The sequence below is a fragment of the Hippocampus guttulatus genome, chromosome 2, assembly GCF_054856545.1.
Source record: "Hippocampus guttulatus isolate MCC_2025c chromosome 2, RoL_Hgut_1.0, whole genome shotgun sequence".
Classification (NCBI taxonomy): Eukaryota; Metazoa; Chordata; class Actinopteri; order Syngnathiformes; family Syngnathidae; genus Hippocampus; species Hippocampus guttulatus.
This window is the reverse complement of record NC_141262.1, coordinates 32,989,089-33,008,563: the sequence shown is the minus strand read 5'-3', so window position 1 is coordinate 33,008,563 and position 19,475 is coordinate 32,989,089. Positions and strand designations below refer to the sequence as shown.

The following is a 19,475-nucleotide window of genomic DNA, read 5'->3' as shown; positions in this document are numbered from 1 at the left end:
TCATATATCAGCTTTCAGTGCACATTTCATCCTTTTATTTGTTTTTTTTTTGCGGTAACGACTGTCTGGAAGAAGGAAGATCAAACTGTTGTTTGGAAACGTTTATGCAGTACTTAGTTATCTCTTTTTGCCCTTACACCTCACAAATACCTCATTTGCATACAATACAACCGTTAGCATCTTTCCCCAAATCAAAAACTAATTTGAACAAACAAGTCAGTTCTTAAAAAGTTATTAAAGCCAACTGAATTTAAGATGCAAAAGCCAAAACAAAATCCCAAACGTTTGGGCGTATGCAATTTCACCAACATTTAACAAAAAATATAATTGAAGGAATCCCTCGCCATGAGGGACGGACATGCTAACCAACGACTTGATGAATTGTCAATAAGAAACAGGAATTTGGTTGTGTGGAGTTGGCGACTAATGAATTAGCGCTTGAAGCGCAATTGGGTGTGCCGTTATTTTCGTGTCTCATAGTTTGCCGACGAAGGAGAACGTCACGATATCTCCAACAAGACCTCTGTTCAAATACTAATAAACAACACTGAAATGATGAATTGAGTTTTTCGTTTCCCCATTGCTCTTCAAGGCAATCTGGTCAAAGTCTCGTCTGTACTCACCTTTGACGGGGTGTGCGTGTCGGGGCGGGGGTCAGAGAGAAGCAATGAAGGCTTAAGCGTCATGGATATTTTCTAATCACGCTCCAGACAAATCTTTAATGCACTCTGCCTGCGCATTTAGCACACCCTTGTAGGCTCGGGCATCATCATGACTGAAAGCCTTAATTGGAATAATTTGCTCTTGGTTGTATTCTTGGAATCTCTGTGAGTACATTTCATTTGCTACGTCTTCATTCTAACTGTCAAAGAGGATGTTGAGTGCTGTGATGATTGGCTAATCACGAAGAGTGGTCTTTGGCCTTTAAGGGGTGAACTTTGACGTAAAGGTACATTTATTCATAGGTGCTCAGCTTTTCATGAGAAAGGTCTTTCACAGCAGCCGTAACTGTACCGAGGCACTCTACACAATGAACAAAAACCAAACAGTGCACAAAACATAATAATAATAATGAAAATAGCAAGAATAGAGAATAATAAGACAGTCAAGCGGATCAGAAAATGAATGGATAATACAGTCATGCATATATAAAAATATAAAATATTTTCCATTGAGAACACACCATAGCTCTCTTTACATTCGTACTAGGCACACACAGGTGCAGTTTCATTCCCTCTTGTTGCACATGTTGTGTGAACCTTCGAGATTGACAAGTGTGAGGGCGCCGGTTGGTATGATCGCGGCGTGCATGCATGACGTCACTCAACGTTTGCGACAAGCCGTGTTTCAAAGTCAGCAACTGCATTTTTCAAACAGCCGAAAGTTCAGTCGGCGGTGAGCAACGCAAACAGAAAGATTTAGCTCTGTTCTCCGATCCCATGCGCTCGTCTTTCTTGCTTCACTTTACTTTTTTAGCACCAAATGACAAATGATGCTGGAAAAAAACTGAACCGAAAGAGAAAAACGATCCCAGCTGGCAGTAGGCGAGACATGCGAAGGAGTGGTCGGTCACGAGTCAAATGCAGGTTCGACCGACACTTATCTTGAACATTTTTTTGAGTTCATTGAAGGTATTGTTGCATGAAGAGAAAGACCGCATTAAAAGGGAAAACTGTGAATAGAAAAGGTCTTACTTTGAAAAGAATATGTTCTATTTTACAGCTTGTTGAGATGGAAATTTCCCAGGTAGACATGAAGAAAAGGGGCTGTAATAATACAGAAGGGTTGCTGTGGCTAATGTGCATTGAAGTCACCATGGTTACCAGGTGGCGAGGGGACTCAACAGACCACATGAGGGTTGCAATCTTCCAATCGCAAGACCCACCAGACGAGTGTTTCGTGTTTGGTTATAGTTTTGTGGGGGGGGGGGGGGTTTCAAGCTACAGGTAGAGATTTATCTCCATCTACATTTTCTTGATTGAAGGAAAATTCCTGATTGTCCTTTTCAAAACCTTTCGATGTGATGGGAGATGCACGGTGAAGGTTTTGAACGGCTCTTTAAATGCTCGCGTTGTAATGAGCAGAATTAAGGTGTCATCACAGAGGGCTGCGTGGCACATTTTCCCGTACCTTGGTGCCCCCCATTTGATCTCATTTGCTTCAAAACAGCGTATTCCACACAACTGACAAAATTCTGAAGGATACGTTCTCCTGAGTAATTTTGCCCAAATTATAAACGACAGTAGCGACTCCAGAAAACATGAGTTTTTTGGAATCATATTTGAATCCACTACACATATGAACGCTTTATGACAGTGACCAGCAGGTCACTAATCTTTTTTTTTTTTTTATAACTGAGAGCGACTTGCAAAGTATTTTTTAATGTGAAGGGCTACTAGTTTCGTACACACTTTCATGTCAAATTTGCTTTAAATATTTGGGGTTAAATCGTCTCTTTAAGGTTGCACCCGCTTACTTGTTTCCGTGAACGCTACGGTGTGGTCAAGAACTACAATAATAACCTGTGAAATGTACTTTAAAAAAACAAAACAATACAAAAAAAAAAACTTTTATTGCTGTCAGGCTATTGAATAGGCAGTCCTGAAAACCCGGACCCACCGCCACTCACCCATTTTTAAGATGCTTTTATTTATATTTTGTATTTATTTATATATTATTTGTCTTCTACTTTCTCCCTTTCATAATTTTGCTTCTGTAAATTGGGAATTTCTCCATTGTGAGACAAATAAAGGTTTTCTTATCTTATCTTGTTTTATTTTAATTGCTAAATTTACAGCGATGTATGTGCGATGAAAAAAACTAATCACAATCTATTTATTTATTTATATATCTCGAAAAAGTTAGGTTAGTTAAGTGGTGCTATTAAAAAAAAAATAATAATAATTAAAAGGCATCTGACTGCCGATCTGTTTGGAAAAATGTATGCCTCAAACTAGAGTAGAACAACTGAGTTTGCATCCTCGGTTGGACCACTGCAACTGTCAGGGAAGTGGGAATGGTGTTTGTAGATTCAACTAGGATGGAAATGAAGAAATGAGTGTAGAAATGTAATGTCTGTGCTTGGTGCACGGCTGCTTTACAGCGGGTGCTGACACCCTGAAACACACACACACACACACACACACGAAAATTGCAAATAAAAATGTATAGAAAACACTTTTAAGTCCAGTTGACCGGGATATCTTGCAAATAGTGGAAATCTGCATATAACTGACATCTACTGACATACATTGGGGGGAAGAAAAAAAAATTATGACTCTCTGGTGATCATTCAACATTCATTTTCCATGAAAAATGGGTGGGAAATGAAAGGGGGAAGCAACCCACCCACCCACCCCAAAATATCAAATACTTAAGAATACTGAAATCTGTTACTGTGGCACATGCAAGGGCCTGACAGAAACGGGGGGCGGCACATTTCTGCAAATTTTTTTTTTTTTTTTTTCCAAGATGGCGCCTGAGTAGGCAGCCTTTGGCAAGTGCTCTTCAAGAGCCTTGCTTTTTTGTTCTTTTTTGTTGTTTTTGTCTTTTGTTTTGTCACATGTTGTTTGTTGTTTCATCGTGTGGACCTGATATGGACTGTTTTTAGTGTTTTTTGGCCATGAAATTTGTCAAAGGAGAAGTATCTGTGCTTGGTGGTTGCGCCTTCTCGGCAGCACGCCTGTACCAGCACAGATTTGGATTGGGAGGAATGTCTGCGCCATTGACTGTCGGTGCTGGACAGACCTGGGGCGCTTGTGTTTTTTGCGCCTGTAATGGGCAGCATTTTTCACAACCCCGTTTTGTTCAGTGGAGATGTCGGCGCTGTTGGACAGTCGGCGTTGGTGCGGCTGGATGGATGGCTGCTGAAGTTGAGGATGAGGAGAGAGGAGCGTTGGCGCGGAGCGCAGATGGGTATTTGGAACCGAGAGTCGTCGCTTGGAATTGAAATGGATTTCCATGGGACAGGAGAAGTGAACCAATCTCTTTTTTCATCAATGGATGCTACAGCTTCTTGTTGACTTTGAAACTTAGCTTGTAGCCGACGTGTGCACATTTTGAGCATGACGTCTCTGATCCACTGGTTAAAGGACACTTTGATTCTCTCCTCTTTCATCTCAAACTGCTTCAAACAACAAAGCGTGTGATGGAAAAGTGGTTAGGACTGCACGACTGTCCGTGTTTTATGTTATGTGTTGTGTTTATTATTTTACTTTATGTTAACTGTTTTGTTAAGCGCTTTGTTACAGCTGCCGCTGTTGTGAAAGCGCTATATAAATCACCATGTATTGTATTGTAAAATAGAGACTTTTGTGAAAGACAAATAGACTTGTTCCATCCCCAAAAAATGCATAATAGCAGTAGCGCGAAGAATGCTATTGCCATGGAGCACGACACGAAAGTACACTCACCAGTGTTGGGAATCGTCAGCCTGCCGCCCAGGAAGTTGAAGGTCCCATAGGAAGTGTTGGCCACGTCACGGGACAGCGTTTTAAAGTAGCTCTGAGTGGACAGCCTGCTCACAAAGTCGGCGGGGTCCGAATTGAGCTTTCCATTGTGCAGTGTGTGTGAACCCTTGGGTAGCGGGTCCAGCAGAGGCCCGTTGGTCATGGAAAACTTGCCGGTGGCATCGTGTCGGGCCCGCAGAGTGCCCTGGTAACTGGTAGTGGTGGTGGTTAGATCGGGTTGGATGGTAAGCAAATGAGAATTCTCTGTTTGGATGATAAAGAACGAAGAGAGAGGGAAAACAATGAGTGGCGAAACGGGGAGCCGATAGCTCACGCAGAAAGACCTCACACACACTCCAGTGCTGTCACAACACCACAAAAAGTGACAGAAAAACAGGAAAGACACATGGCGCTACGGGAAAAACACTCACACTCTCTCGACAATGCACAAACACCCGAGCCAGTTGACAGCCCTCCCCTCCTCTCTCTGTCTCTTTAGCAGCTAAACAATTAGTATCAAACAACTCTGATACAACTTGAAAGATTTTTTTATTTGATTTTTTTGAATTCATGTTAGTAACTCACAAACACGACAGCCCATTTCATCCAAGTCAGACAGTCGTATTTCTACTCGCCGCGAATAAACCTCACAGGCACACACAAGCAGTGAGAAAAAGTCGGTGCATTCTCGACAATGACGTGATGGCAAAACACGAGCAGAGTCAGGCAATCTGATAAACACGCGCATGCGTCTTTGTTAACCGTGAAGCACTGTAACCACGTCCACCTGGGAAAGACACACTGTGCTGAAGCCACGTTTCCAACAAGCAATATGGTTGACTTCGGCTCGCCACTCTATCAATTGCTAAGGTAAGCTCAAGGGTGCGAGGTTAGGAGGGCGATAACTGCATTAGTGACGTAAAAAGGCTGACGTCATACAAACTGACACACACAGCCAAACTGGATTCCGCTCCGTGAGGCTGGAATTACACTACATGGGTAAAATGACACCATTACATTTTCCCCTCATGAATATGGCACGGCGGTGTAATCAATAATAACTGCACCGAATCAGCTCTCCTCGGATTCAAAGCAGCTCATATTGTTTTGACATATATGTAATGGAAAGAAAGGTAGCAGGGAAAAAAAAAAAAGGACTTTGATGCAATTGACGTTGAGCTCTAACGGACGACCCCTCCAACGTGATTCGCCCGTTAAATCAACATTCCACTATACACCATACGGAACTGAATGGTATCCCTTGGCGGAAACGTGGCCTAACGATACACGTCGATGAATGCGGCACTGTCACAACTGGCAGACAGACCGATGGACGCACAGAGGAGAGTAAAACAAAGAATAGTGTCCTACTGCTGCGGGTGAGGGGCCTGCGTGGCCGCGGCGCCCACACACCTGGCTTGCTGGGCTTGATGCCCATCGGCTGGAAGCCAGTAGTGAGAATGGACGAGTCGGCCACGTCGGCATCCAGGCCTGCCTTCTTGCGCCGGTACACCAGCACAACGATGATGAGAAGCAGGGTCAGAAACAGAGCCACCGCCACCATGCCCACGTAAAGCGCCACGTCCTCCGCGCCGCTCACGGCTGCAAGAAAACAAAAATAAAAGAAATAAAAGCCCGGGAATTATTTGCAAGCGAAAAGGCTCCCTCGGCTGTAGCGTGGAAATACCTGTGGGCTTCTGCAAGGAGTTTCATTACCTGCTGTGTAAAGGTCTCAATTTGTTTAATCGAATAAAATCAGTTACGACATTTGGCGCTTGAACGCTGCTTGACTTCCCCGAAGGTTTCACGCAGAGCTAAGAGAATGCATTAGCAAATCTTACACCGCCATCCTGATATAAATGGCTTGACTTTTATTTAAATTTGCAGACAATTCAAAAGAATACAGGCTTTCCCTTTCTTCTTCCCCTCATTTCTGCCCTGGATAAATATTCATGCGTGTTTCCCTCCGCCTTTTGTCTTTTTCCCAGAACACAACACGACCGAAAGAGAGAAAGTGGATTTGCCTATGTGATTCAAGTCTCTCTTATAGAATATACTCGTCTCTCAAAAGCATGCTAACCGCATACAGTGTGGAAATGATAACTGCGCCCAGACAAACATTCATACGTTTGTGTGCGCGCTCTGCGGGAGAATGGGATTTGCTATGGCTGTCTTTCGCCAGCTGGAGGATTTTCATGGCGGGGGAGGAAGTTGTTCCCGGGGCCTTTGTGGAGGGCATTGTCCCAGGGATCCACGAGGGCGTAGTACCATCAAGTAAACGCAGTCAGAAAGGGGACACGTTCAGCCGAGGACGAATCCTTTCAAGTGCGGAGAACATCGGCTAGTTGAGGGGTAGTGAACGCCGGTTCCCCGAGATCCATATCCTGCCTGTTTTAGTTCCCGCCCTACGCCAACATACCTGATTCAAACGATCAGCTCATCAGCAAGCTCTGTCGAGACCTGAACAATTGAATCAGGTGTGTTGGGAGTAGGGAGGGACCTAAAACAGGCAGGATATGGATCTCGAGGAACCGGAGTTCCCGACCCCTGGGCTGGTTGGTAACTTGTAGCGCAGCTAGTTGGTGTGTGCTGAGTGGATAACAAAAGGACAGGGACAGGAGAAGGAAGACAATTCAAACCAGAAAAAAAAGACAAATTGAAGACTATAAAGGCCACAAAACAAGATGGCATGTAGCCGCGAGTAACGTGTCATTTACCTGCCAAAAATTCAGAACTAACTGGTCGAAGAACGAACCAGATCATCATTCTGTATGACGGCACATTTTAAGGACGCAGTGGGTTTTGCCACTGCTGTGCATGCCTACTGCTTCTCAGGAACGAGAAGCTGCATGCTGGAAGCACAAATCTGACACATTTTAATTGGTGTGAGTAAATCTGAGACTTGAAAATCCATACATTCGTGGACTTGTACCAATCAGGTTCATAAAATGGAACAACTGTACAGGATATATCGAATATATCCTCGCTTTATGATTTTTTTTTCCATTTGTGACATCGTGTCATTTTTCTTGTTCTCCAGCATGCCCTGTTAAAAGCGCATCGCTAAAAACGAGCATGTTTTATAATAGCATGTCTTCACACGACTGCGAAGATCCCAATCATCAGTATTTTGTTCAAATAAACGAAGGACAGACAACTGGGATGATGAATAACGTTTTGAGCGTATTCCCAAAAACAAGTTGATTTTGGCTGAACTGAGTCTAATTGATTAATTGAATGTATGAATTGTGCTGATTTCAAATAGCATCATGTGCCGGGTGCAATTAAACGACACGAGCTTGCGACTAATCATTACAAACCGGAGGGGCGGCGGGGGGGGGGGGGGGGGGGTAAATGTTTCATTAGTATCCATTCATCATCGGAAGAAGATGGATTGATAGAGACGATGCCGAACGTTGACACTGAAGCGTTCTTACAAATATGTTCGTGTTCAGACAGTGACAGTCCAAACAAATCCGACCCATTTCAAAATGTACACAAACAATAGGCTACATCGCATTTTGTAGTGATAAGGGTAACATTTGAGGACGCAAAGCTTGGAATGACAAAAACAAGCACGGATGCTCATGTAGACTTATCCCGTTGCCATCCCTTATCTCTGGTCGCAGCAGTATTACACAGCGGCTCCTAAATCCTTCAGGGAATAAGCAATGTGCCTTTAACCGAAACAAAGCGAGCTAAACCTCTCACCTCCTACGGCGAGGTGTTCAAAAAGAGAGAAGGGACGACACTTCTCATCCAATCCTCCAAAATTCAATAGTCTGGGTGAGTCAAAGGCCAGGCTGTGGTATTTGGACTTGTGATGCTGCAGTCTACCGAGAGACGAGCAGACACAATCAAAGGCTCGTCAGTTAACTACTAATTGGATAAACCTAGCCTTGAACTGGCAGCTCGGCCGTTTACCTTTTAAGGTAATATGTGCTGCGCAGATGTAGAATCTCCCGCACGTACAATTCTCAAAGCCGCGCAAATTATGTCAATCTGGTGAGGCTCCGTCGGTATTCTCGGACACTTATCGGAGCCCCACAGAGTGAAGCGTTATCTGCCCCGCCGGGTGTCACCGCCAAACGATCCCGATGCTCGCTTACAATTCTGACCAGCATCTGCTCTCGGCTCCTCGGCCCCGCTCATTGATTTTGCCAATGCCGGTCAATAACGGAGAGGGCATTTATCACACTTTAATTGACATCGTTAATCAGGCCATATAATTGAATGGGCTTTATGCTCACGCAAACACGTAGCCCCGATCTTTCTTTTACCCGTTTTACAGTCCATCACATCACTCCACCATTCATTGCCACTTCATCTAATTAGATAGATAGAACTTTTGATTCAGCGTGCGCGACTCACTTTATGATGGATGCCCATCTGTGAGGGATGTCAAAAGACTTCAGGCCAGTCATTGTACTTTAACTTCAGCAGCTCAGACGGGCTGCTTCGGGATTCCTTTTTGAGATAAGCTCAGAATTCATTTCGTCAGTGGCCACGAAGCTGAAGTTTTGAATTCTCGTGGCATTGGCAGTCGCACCTGTGAGGCCTGCTCTCCCTATGATATATGAAAAAAACAAAAACAACAACTTTGCCGCCCCCTGTGCCTCTTCCCTGGGTATTTATCACGAGCCCTGGGAATATATTTCATCCCACGGTCATTCCTAGTCGCCCAGCTGAAGATGAATCAGACTGGAGTCCTTCAGGTCAGGGATATGTGGCTAGTAAACCTCTCAAAGTGAATGTGACCATTACTTTCGTCACAATACAGTCATCCTATCCCTCAGCAAAGCCCCGGTGAAATGTAGGCCTGAACAAATGGTCATCCATTTTTCATGCCACCTCTGACCCCGCAGTGACAAACAAAATCATGACGAAAACATCAGCAGTTGCTCCACCAAATTAACCCTCACAGCAAAAGGAGATTATGAGTTTGATGCTGCCAGCCACCACGGGATCCTGTGGCAAATTATGTTTACGACTATCTTCACAATCTTACATTTAACTACTTCTAAATAAATCCTTCCTGTGCCCTTTGCCATCTGCCATATTGTTTAGTGCCATGTGTCCACATCGTTTGCAGTGTGCTTTTAGCTTCATCTTGGCATTCTATGCTGCTTAGGTGATGTCTGTTTGCTTTTAAGAGATGCCACGCAAACTCATTGGACTGCATTTATTTGTCTCCGACACGCAAAATACAGTATGCCTGTTCTGTCTTAATGAGGGATGATTAGAGATGTGTGCAAGGTCTCCTGACAAAGGACATCCTTTGTTGCGGTACGACAGTCGCTCTCTGCCTTTTAATTGTTGGATTAGGCTAAATGAGTAGGGTGCCTTTTGTTGCAGGGGCAAGTTTTCCAGCTCAGCTAATAGCGCACAGACACGGTTCAAGCATAGGAGTTGCTGACTAACCAAAACCATCTCGCCGTTTTGCTTATTATCACACTTCACACCGCTATTGTCTATGGGACCACATCTGCCGCGAGCAGATTGGCCTTCTTCAGAGGCCAGTGTAAATACAGTCACTCTGCATGCGTGTGTTAGGAACAATGACTGGCCATCTTTGTGTACGCATCGTGCCTCCCTCGAGAAGAGCAGCTGACCTTTGATGATGGGCTGACTGATGCTTCTTGGTTCACTGAGCCAGACTTGGCGACGGTGGAAGACGTGCACATGCATGCGCAAAGTCACACGCAGGCGGCTTATGCATATGCAGCGCACGTCCACAAATGCGCAGCCCCCTACACACTCGCCTCGCCATGTATCGGCCCATCCGATTGTACCAATCAGCGGGAGATAAATTATTCAGCGCACTCATTCGCTCGCCCATGTCAATTAAATCCCCATTAAAAGACGGTGTTTACCAAGCAACAACAAAGACGATTTATAACCATTTCTGTCTGCACCTCGACACTCCTGACTTGATGGGGAAACAGCGGCATCCTCTTCCAGGCAGGTTTATGAAAATATATGAAATGAAATGAAAAGGTCTGAACTGTGATATTGAGAGACATGCCACTTCTTTGATTTCCCTCAAATGATTCATAAAGTAAACCACCTGCACTTCGTGGGGGATCTGGCAACGTTGTGGAATATCTATCTGAACAAGTCATCAAATAGGTCAAAAAGCCCATGAAAGGAGCACAAGATACAATATAGGGAGTGGCAGTTATGGGTGTAAAAATCCATACATTATTTTAAAGGGGTCGTATCAGATGGAAAATTGACTTCCATTGCTTGTATACAGTACAAATAGCGGCGGCTTCAAATTCATCTTTTTCAGTTGAAGAACATCAGTAGCAATGAATGCTTTTAATTAGTAGTTTATTTGGCACCTCGTTTGTACACTGTATATTTCAACTTATTTGGTCCTTTCTTTAGTTCGAAAATGTGTTTGCCATTACAAGAATGTTTTGGGAAATCCATCCATCCATCCATTTTCCGAACCGCTTGATCCTCACTAGGGTCGCGGGGGGTGCTGGAGCCTATCCCAGCCAACTCCGGGCAGTAGGCGGGGGACACCCTGAATCAGTTGCCAGCCAATCGCAGGGCACACAGAGACGAACAACCATCCACGCCCACACTCACACCTAGGGACAATTTAGAGCGTCCAATCAGCCTGACATGCATGTTTTTGGAATGTGGGAGGAAACCGGAGCACCCGGAGAAAACCCACGCAGGCCCGGGGAGAACATGCAAACTCCACACAGGGAGGCCGGAGCTGGGTTTTGGGAAATCCTATATTTCTTAAATACATATGCATGGAAGGATCCACAGGCGGCAAATCTTTTGATTTCATTTCCAGGTTTATCATGAGGTCAGAAGGTAACGCAACATCAGCGGTGAGCACTGCACCGGTGTTAAGTTAATTATTACTGTTAACAGTCAGGCTCTTAAAGTCACGTGCCATGCGCATTGAGGTGTCTCTCAGCTCATTCCTGGTCTACCTGCCATTGTATCGTGACTGCACAGAAGATCGATGGAAGTCTTGCCTGCCACTTTGATCACAAGGACAGTGCCACAATGAAACCTTATGCTGCAGTGTCGCCACGATAAAGCCGCGTGCTGCTGTGCTTATATCGCATCAACGTCAAGAGGGTCGCGAGCACACTGGAGCCTATCCCTGCTGTCTTCGGGCAGTAGGCGGGCTGCACCCTGAACTGGTTGCCAGCCAATCGCCATTGTCAGGAATGACATTTTAATGGAGCTTTTTGTTCAGTGTTGGCTGGCACTTTCTGAAAAGCTTCAAGGTGTCAGGTTTTCAAGGTTATTGGATGAGGTGCTGTCACAAAGGTATTTTTAAAAAAACGTTCTACTCTTTGGAAAAGGACTACCGGTACCCACAATTTTATCAACACTTCGCACATTATGATGCATTTGGGCGTCCTTTAAAGCCTTGGCAACAAGGCTCAACAAAGCAATATCTCTTGGAAAGGTGGAATGAGATTTAGATATGCCGTTGTGTCACCTGAACCTCCATCGGTGGACCTAATGAAATAAATTGCTTTAGGTTTAGTGACATGACTTTCAAGTGAGCATATTTTCACCAATGTAATTCTGAGCCTACATTGAAAGAGTGGGCTTTCAGACAACGCTTGCTTCGACCCTGATTTTACTGTTAGGCTAAAGCTCGGGCCATGCAAATTCAAAAAGGGTACGGAAGTTGGAAATATTTTGTGGCCCAAGTGTATAGAATTTAAGTTCATTTCGCACTTAGTAGCCTTGGCATGCGCACAATCTTCTGCTGCCTCCTAATTGTGTTCCGTTCCATCATTTCCCTGGAACTCACCAAGTGGCACAACCAGAGTGCAGGTTGCACAATGTGGGCGGTTGTAAACTCACTCTGTGGGCACTGCTCGCTGGTGCAGTTAAGAGACTGAAGGTCGAGCCCCTGGCAGTCCTTGCCTCCGGTGCCCGGTGACGGCTGGGTGCACTCCCTGCTCCTCCACATCGCACAGTCGGCGCCACACGGCGACCACTTGCTCCATTCGCTCCAACCTCCATCCACTGTAAACCCATAGTCAGGAAAAGATAACACCCTGAGGTGAGGACTAACTGACATCTATTTTATTTCACTTGTGAATAAAGACATATTAGATGGATGGATGGATGGATGGATGGATGGACGGACGGACGGACGGACGGACAGACAGACAGACGGACAGACGGACAGACGGACGGACAGACGGACAGACGGACAGACAGACAGACAGACAGACAGACAGACAGACAGACAGACAGACAGACAGACAGACAGACAGACAGACAGACAGACAGACAGACAGACAGACAGACAGACAGACAGACAGACAGACAGACAGACAGACAGATAGACAGATAGATAGATAGATAGATAGATAGCAAAGCTACTGATTACAAAATAAGCTGAACATTTTTTTTTCCTTTTACGACCTACAACATACAGTACATGGCAACCCAAATGTAAAAGTAGTGGCACATTTGCATGCACGACCTGAACAACTGATAGAGAACTGTTGCCATCTTGTGCAAATCTGCAGGCTCTGAAACGTGAACCTGTTGGGAATGCACAAAGACATGCAAATCCAATTGCAAATGCTCAAATCCAAGCAGATGTATGGGGAAGTTGAAGGGGGGGGGGGGGGTCCCCCTTTACCTTTTTCTCTTTTTGTTTATTTAGTGCATGGAAATCAGATGTAACCAAGCTAAACCTGAACGCTCAGTGAGTTGTTTCACCAAGTCTGTACAATAATTCGGTGGGAATTTTTTTCCTCAAATCTATTCAGTGTACAGCAAATGTGTTAGACCACCACTGAAAGATTTATACAACGGCCCTAAATTATCGGTATGTTAAACCCCCCCCTCAAAAGGTTTTGGTCACAATTCAGTGGAAGCTTTTTAACCGACCCACCCAAACAACATATATATATATATATATATATATTACAATGTCTGCATGGTCTCTTTTCTTGCTTATACGACAGTTGGCATAGTACATTGGTCAAGCAATGCATGCATTTGATGTCTCGACACATTTACAGAACAGCGCAACAAACAGCAGCCTGGCATAAAAAGTGAACAATTCTTCAAAAAGGAGGGCTAAGTGTTTGATTCAAGGTGTTTTATTGCCACGACCAGTTTGCTGTCAAAATGAACACATCACAAAGGTCATGCGTTGAAAATAAGTTTGCCTTATCACGTGTTATCAAGTTATGGGAAATGCGACAGACGGGTTAATGAAATGAGCATTGATAATGCTGTAGTTATAAAACTTCAAACAACTTCAATCAGAACCCAAATGACAACAACACACGAACAAAGTGAAAACAATACCCCCAGGCATATATTCTTAATCCTCATTTCTCAAATCTATGTTATGTCTCGAAGTATTATGCCGCACATCGTTTCATGTCTTGTTTGTGTGTTTTGGTTTTCAGCTCCAGCTGGAATGGAGCGGCGGGCGTTCCCTTCTGCAATACGGCTATTTCGCATTTTGTCATCAACCTCCTGGACTATTTAAGGACTGCCCCGCGCTCAGGTCACTGTCAGATTATTCGCCTTGCTCGCATTCTATTTACAAAGTGCAATTCTCCAGACCAGTGGTTGTTAACCTGGGTTCGATCGAACCCCAGGGGTTCGGTGAATCAGTCTCAGGGGTTTGACGGAGACTCTGCCATAGAGGTTAAGACACACCCGACTCAACCTGTCAATTATGACACGCCCGCTTGGCCATCACTGGCTGCAGATGATCACATTACGTTGCTTGTCCAATCAGTGCTGCGGGAAATTTAGTTCGCTCAGTAGTCACCGTGTGACTGTCGTGATAGTACGTCATACAATTAAAATGTATTTATACTTAGGACATGTCATTTTATTTACTTTTTTTCTGTTTTAAGTAAATGTGTGCTTTTAAATGTCTTGAATTTGTAAAATTTTATTTTTCACTGATGAAGGGTTCAGTGAATGTGCATATGAACTGATTGGGTTCGGTACCTCTCACAAGGTTAAGAACCACTGCTCTAGTTCTCCGTTCTTGCCATAGTCTTAGTGAGTTATTGTTATTTAACTATTTATTCATTCTTTTTCTGAACCGCTTTATCCTCCCTCGGGTCGCGGCGGGTGCTGGAGCCTATCCCAGCTGTTCTTCGGGCAGTATGCGGGGGACACCCTGAACCATTTGCAAGCCAATCGCAGAGCACACAGAGACAAACAACCATCCGCGCTCACATTCACACCAAGGGACAATTTGGAGTGTTCAATCAGCCTGCCATGTGGGAGGAAATCGGATAACCCAGAGAAAACCTACGCAAGCACGGGGAGAACATGCAAACTCCACACAGGAAGGCCGGAGCTGGAATTGAACCCGGTACCTCTGCACTTGGAAGTCGACGCGCTAACCACTCGACTACCGGGCCGCCCTTGAACTATTTAAGTTTCTTATTTATAGTGTGTTCTGATGTGTGTTTCATTGACAATTGGATTTACTTGTCCTTTTGACAAGCAATGGATGTTTCTTCCCTTGCCTTTGTTATCCACGGTTTTCCTGGCCCTGCTGGCCAGCGATCTCATTTGTACTTTGTCGGTCTTGTGACCTTTGTTGTAAATAAACCTTTTTTGTCAAAAGACATTTTTATCCTTGTCTACATTTTTTCGGATCCACCCCTTTCTGGATTATTCCGGAACTTGACAACCTGACACACAATGCCCAGTGAATGAAAATGATAAGCACAAACTGTTGAATTCTTTCCAATCTATTTGTGTTATTACTGTTTTTTTTTAAAATAAAAAATAAAATACAAAACTATATCGTGCTCGTTTTCTATTAAAAACAGGTGTTGTGCAGGAACATACTACAAGATATTCATTTCAATGGGTAAAAGATATTTGAGATGGTCACTCGGTCATTGCGTTACCAATTAAAGTACATGACTAAACACTTGTGAGTGAACGCTGCTGGAGGATACAGTGCATCAGTGCAACACAAGCAGAGAGGGCAGTCATTTGACAACAACGGTGGGGTGGGGTGCTGCTGCCTCAGAGTCATATTGAGAGTGACGCAGCACCCAGCCCGGGGAAGGTTACCACAGGGCTAATAGGAAAAAGAGCCGTAATGAGCTCTCGTGGGGCGAGCAACACCACCGCTTTGCTCTTCCCTGTCCCGATTGTATCAGTGGAGAGGACCTGGCGAAATTACTACGACGACAGCCACACTAACACATCTCTATGACAGCAGCAACCCTCTTCCTGGCTGACCCCAGGGCAAGGAAACGCTAGCGCTCATTAATCCTAGCAATAAAGAGCACGGGGGGCATCAACCCCAGACGACGAGTCTGACCCAGAGCGGGTCAGAGGATTTGGTTTATGAAGCAAGAGTGATACTCAGGGTGGGATGGAACTAATATAGCATAACTACCCTGGCTGATAATGTTATTCGGGTTGGCACCAGCCCATAATTGAAAAGTGGCTAAAAGCAAAGTCACAGATGTGTGAATTACGTCCTTTGCGGGCCAAAGCTATAAACTAGTCTATATATGCCTATAATTTGTGTGTGTGTGTGTGTGTGTGTGTGTGTGTGTGTGTGTGTGTGTGTGTGCGGCAGGATGCTGACACAGCTCGTGTCTCCATGCAGCCAGGTCTGTTTGGCAGAGCGAGCGGAACCAGATAATCAGATAATTGTCCTTGTTTGGCATTGAGTGGACCGATCCGTGGGCCAGTGGGCTGATTATCCAAGTTGGGATTGAAAATGATTGAAAAGCAAATTAGAGCCTAATGAAAGCAGAATGTCGCCCCTCAGTTTATCCACGCCACTGTAAAATGAAGAGATGGGAACAACATTTCCCCTTGGGAGGCAATGATTTTTTTCCAGCACAAAGCAGGACTATGCTAATAATATTTCCAAACAAAGAGACTCGAGTGGAAATAGCATGATATTTATGACGGTTTTTTAGTAGGATTTAGACTACACTAAAAGTATACACTGTGGATGTAAAAATATTACGCACTTGCTCCAACCCCGTCAATTAGAGTCTTTTTTTTTTTTTTTAGGATTTGCATTGCTCACTGGGTTTGTGCATACGGATGGCCCTCTGAAGGAACAGCTATGCTTTCCCTGTTAATAATGTACTTTATAGTAGAAACAAACCGTAGATGTAAAATGAGACAAAACAACTGCTGTATTAATGCAGAAATGGGCTTAAAGCATGTTGGCTGCGCACAATTGCGTTTACAACTCCACATTTACTCGTTCATCTCGAGGCACTGCTGACGCGCCTCAGTAGATGCTGCTGTTTTAGTCAGCAATGGAGTGAGCAAGTTCAAAATAAGTGTAGTCCTTAGTTTGATCGTGTGCAACAGCCGTATTTTCCTCAAGGGCAAAAAGGAAGCCACTACTTGCATCGAAGAGGCCAGCCACTATTTGAAGAAATACATACTGTCAACAATTCCCTTTTAAAAATGTAGCTTGTAGTTCAAAACCTTGACGATTCTTATTCATTCTCCAGTGTAACAGAGATATTTGATTATCCACACAGTGTTTTCCATATGAAATCCCCAGGGAGAGATTGTTAGCACAAGGGTGAAAGGCTGTGCAACTGATTTTCAATCACACTGCACCACAGGTTTGAGGTCAGGCCGGCTACCGAGGGAGGGACAGCAACACAATAGCCCATTGGCACGCCTCAATTTCTACATGTTGTCAAGGGGGGAAGGAAAAAAAAAACGACCGCCGCCATTCTTTACAGGTCAAAGCAGGATGTGTTTGAGGCTTTTGCTCCTCGTAACAACGGCTGCCGACTGTCTCCGTCCGAGTTCATGGAACACCCGTGGTTGTGGCGTGTCCTTGAGCGGAACATGAGCGCAGAGGGTCATCCCTCAGTTCCGTCAACACACACGTACACGGTAATGGCCCCCTAATCCCACCGACCTGACGGGAACAGCCTCGGAAAACCCCACATGGAGGCAGGATGGCAGCTCAGCCCACAGAAGTGACCGTTGCGACATCACATGGCGTGTATTTCTGAAAATGTTTGCACATTTAAAAGATACCATTCCTATTGCGGGATGAATGCAAGTTCTAATGGGCAACCGAACAAAGCAGACATGTCTCCCTTATGTTAACTAATTCGGCGGAATGAGCCAAAACGGGTGACTGAATGTGAGATGTCGAGAGGGAGCCAAGGCAAATGGCACCGAATGATTGAAACGGTGAAGCTCCAAGTCTGTCACCAGATGGCCGCGCTCCTTCCAATGTGAACTAATATGTTTTCTTTGCTATTAGCAACGTTTTGCATTTTTTCTTTGGACACAAATGAAGCTCACTTGCTAAGGAGAACTAGACACTTGCCTGAAGTGCAGAAAAACGGCAAGCATATGGGTGCCGAGATGCATGTGCATACAACACGGCCGCGCGCATCAACGCTTGTAAACAAACACGCACAACAACACTAGCCCCAAGTCTGTTTATTTTCCATCTAGCAGAATTCTCATGTCTCTGCTGGCAAGCCTGAGGGATCAGTACAATATTTGAATAATTCACCCACGTTAGCAATCTTTTCATGTTGTTTGTGTTCCTCTCTCACAACTTGATTCATTTGTATGGGTCAGGTGTCGCCACCATGCTTGTTTAACTTGGCTCCAACTATTTGCAGGTGCTTCTGGTGTTGCATAGTTGCCTGAATGTGACATTTTGCCCCGATTGGTGCCCCCAGATGAGGAAAAAGAGCACAAGAATGGAGTCAAAAGAGAACGTGTTGGGGAGAATATACTGCACATTTACTGTATATTCAAAGTTCAATGCAAAGGTGAAGAAAGTTAAAGTGAACAAAAGATGCAAGACGGTAAACTCTTGTCTGTTAAGCCAAGTGTCCGTCAAAAGTGTTGATCCTGTTGCGCTCGGAGCCTCAGGTTTTAGCCTCAGCCTCGTCTGCGGGCTCCCAGCATGGAGTCCATCTGACGTGACAGACTGGCCTCCCCCGCCTACTCTCTAACACTTTCAAGCTTCACAAGAAGAGAAGTGCAAGTGTCCTTTCGCACGGAGGAGTCACAGAACAAGCTGTTGTAGAAGATGTCAGTACGTATCATGTGTAGGAAAAATACCATTCCTCCAAATGGATGCTCACATATACTGTATATACATATATATACACACACACACACATAATATACACAAACACATATATATACTGTATATATATATATATCTCCAAGCTCCATGAATACATCAAGGAGAAGACTCCAACGGATGACATACTCAGAGAATGTCTCAGACAATGGAGAACAGAGGATGAGGCGCTGCAAGAGGGACCATCATGGGAGGACAAGCCCCTACACGGGATGTACCACCGGACCATAACTGAAGTGGCTGATCTCAAGAAGTCCTATCAGTGGCTAGAGAGGGCTGGCCTGAAGGACAGCACAGAGGCACTCATCCTGGCTGCTCAGGAGCAGGCCCTGAGCACCAGAGCCATTGAGGCCCAGATATACCACACCAGACAAGACCCAAGGTGTAGGTTGTGCAAAGAGGCACCTGAGACGATCCAACACATAACTGCAGGGTGTAAGATGCTGGCAGGGAAAGCCTATATGGAACGTCATAACCAGGTGGCTGGCATAGTCTACCGCAGTCTTCCTCAACTGGCGGACCGCGATCCTCTGTCCGGACCCTCGGCAAATTGTATAAAATAAAAAATTATATAGTGATTTTTACGTTATACATTTTATATTTTTGATCTATAATCTGCGCATTACCGCAATCGCTTGTTAAAATTATCCGTTGTATTCTTTGCGTGCACTAACAGATGTAATGCAGAGGACCGCAGCAGCGCGACTTTGTGTGTATAATGTTTGACTAACTGGAGACCCTGGCTGAGCAGGGCATGTCGGCAATAACGATGCGCTGATTGGCTCCTCTGAACTGAAGGTGTGCCCATACATAAGCATCAGCATATACGATGTGCTGATTGGCTCCTCTGAATTTAAGGTGTGCCCATACATAAGCGTCAGCACGCGTCTATCCCAATACCCACGCATTCAAAATGGATG

At 44.7% G+C, this 19,475-nt stretch overlaps 1 protein-coding gene across 2 annotated transcripts in view; it reads right to left on the bottom strand.

Moving 5' to 3' along the window:
* unc5a (unc-5 netrin receptor A) overlaps positions 1 to 19,475 on the bottom strand; it is a 196,770-nt gene that overhangs the window by 30,389 nt on the left and 146,906 nt on the right. For both annotated transcript variants that reach the window (XM_086105747.1, XM_086105748.1), the window contains exons 7-9: positions 12,300 to 12,464; positions 5,862 to 6,050; positions 4,413 to 4,712 (exon numbers count right to left, since the gene is read on the bottom strand). In XM_086105747.1, the coding sequence (XP_085961873.1) occupies positions 4,413 to 4,712; positions 5,862 to 6,050; positions 12,300 to 12,464 (654 nt within the window). The remainder of the gene's footprint in view (positions 1 to 4,412; positions 4,713 to 5,861; positions 6,051 to 12,299; positions 12,465 to 19,475) is intronic.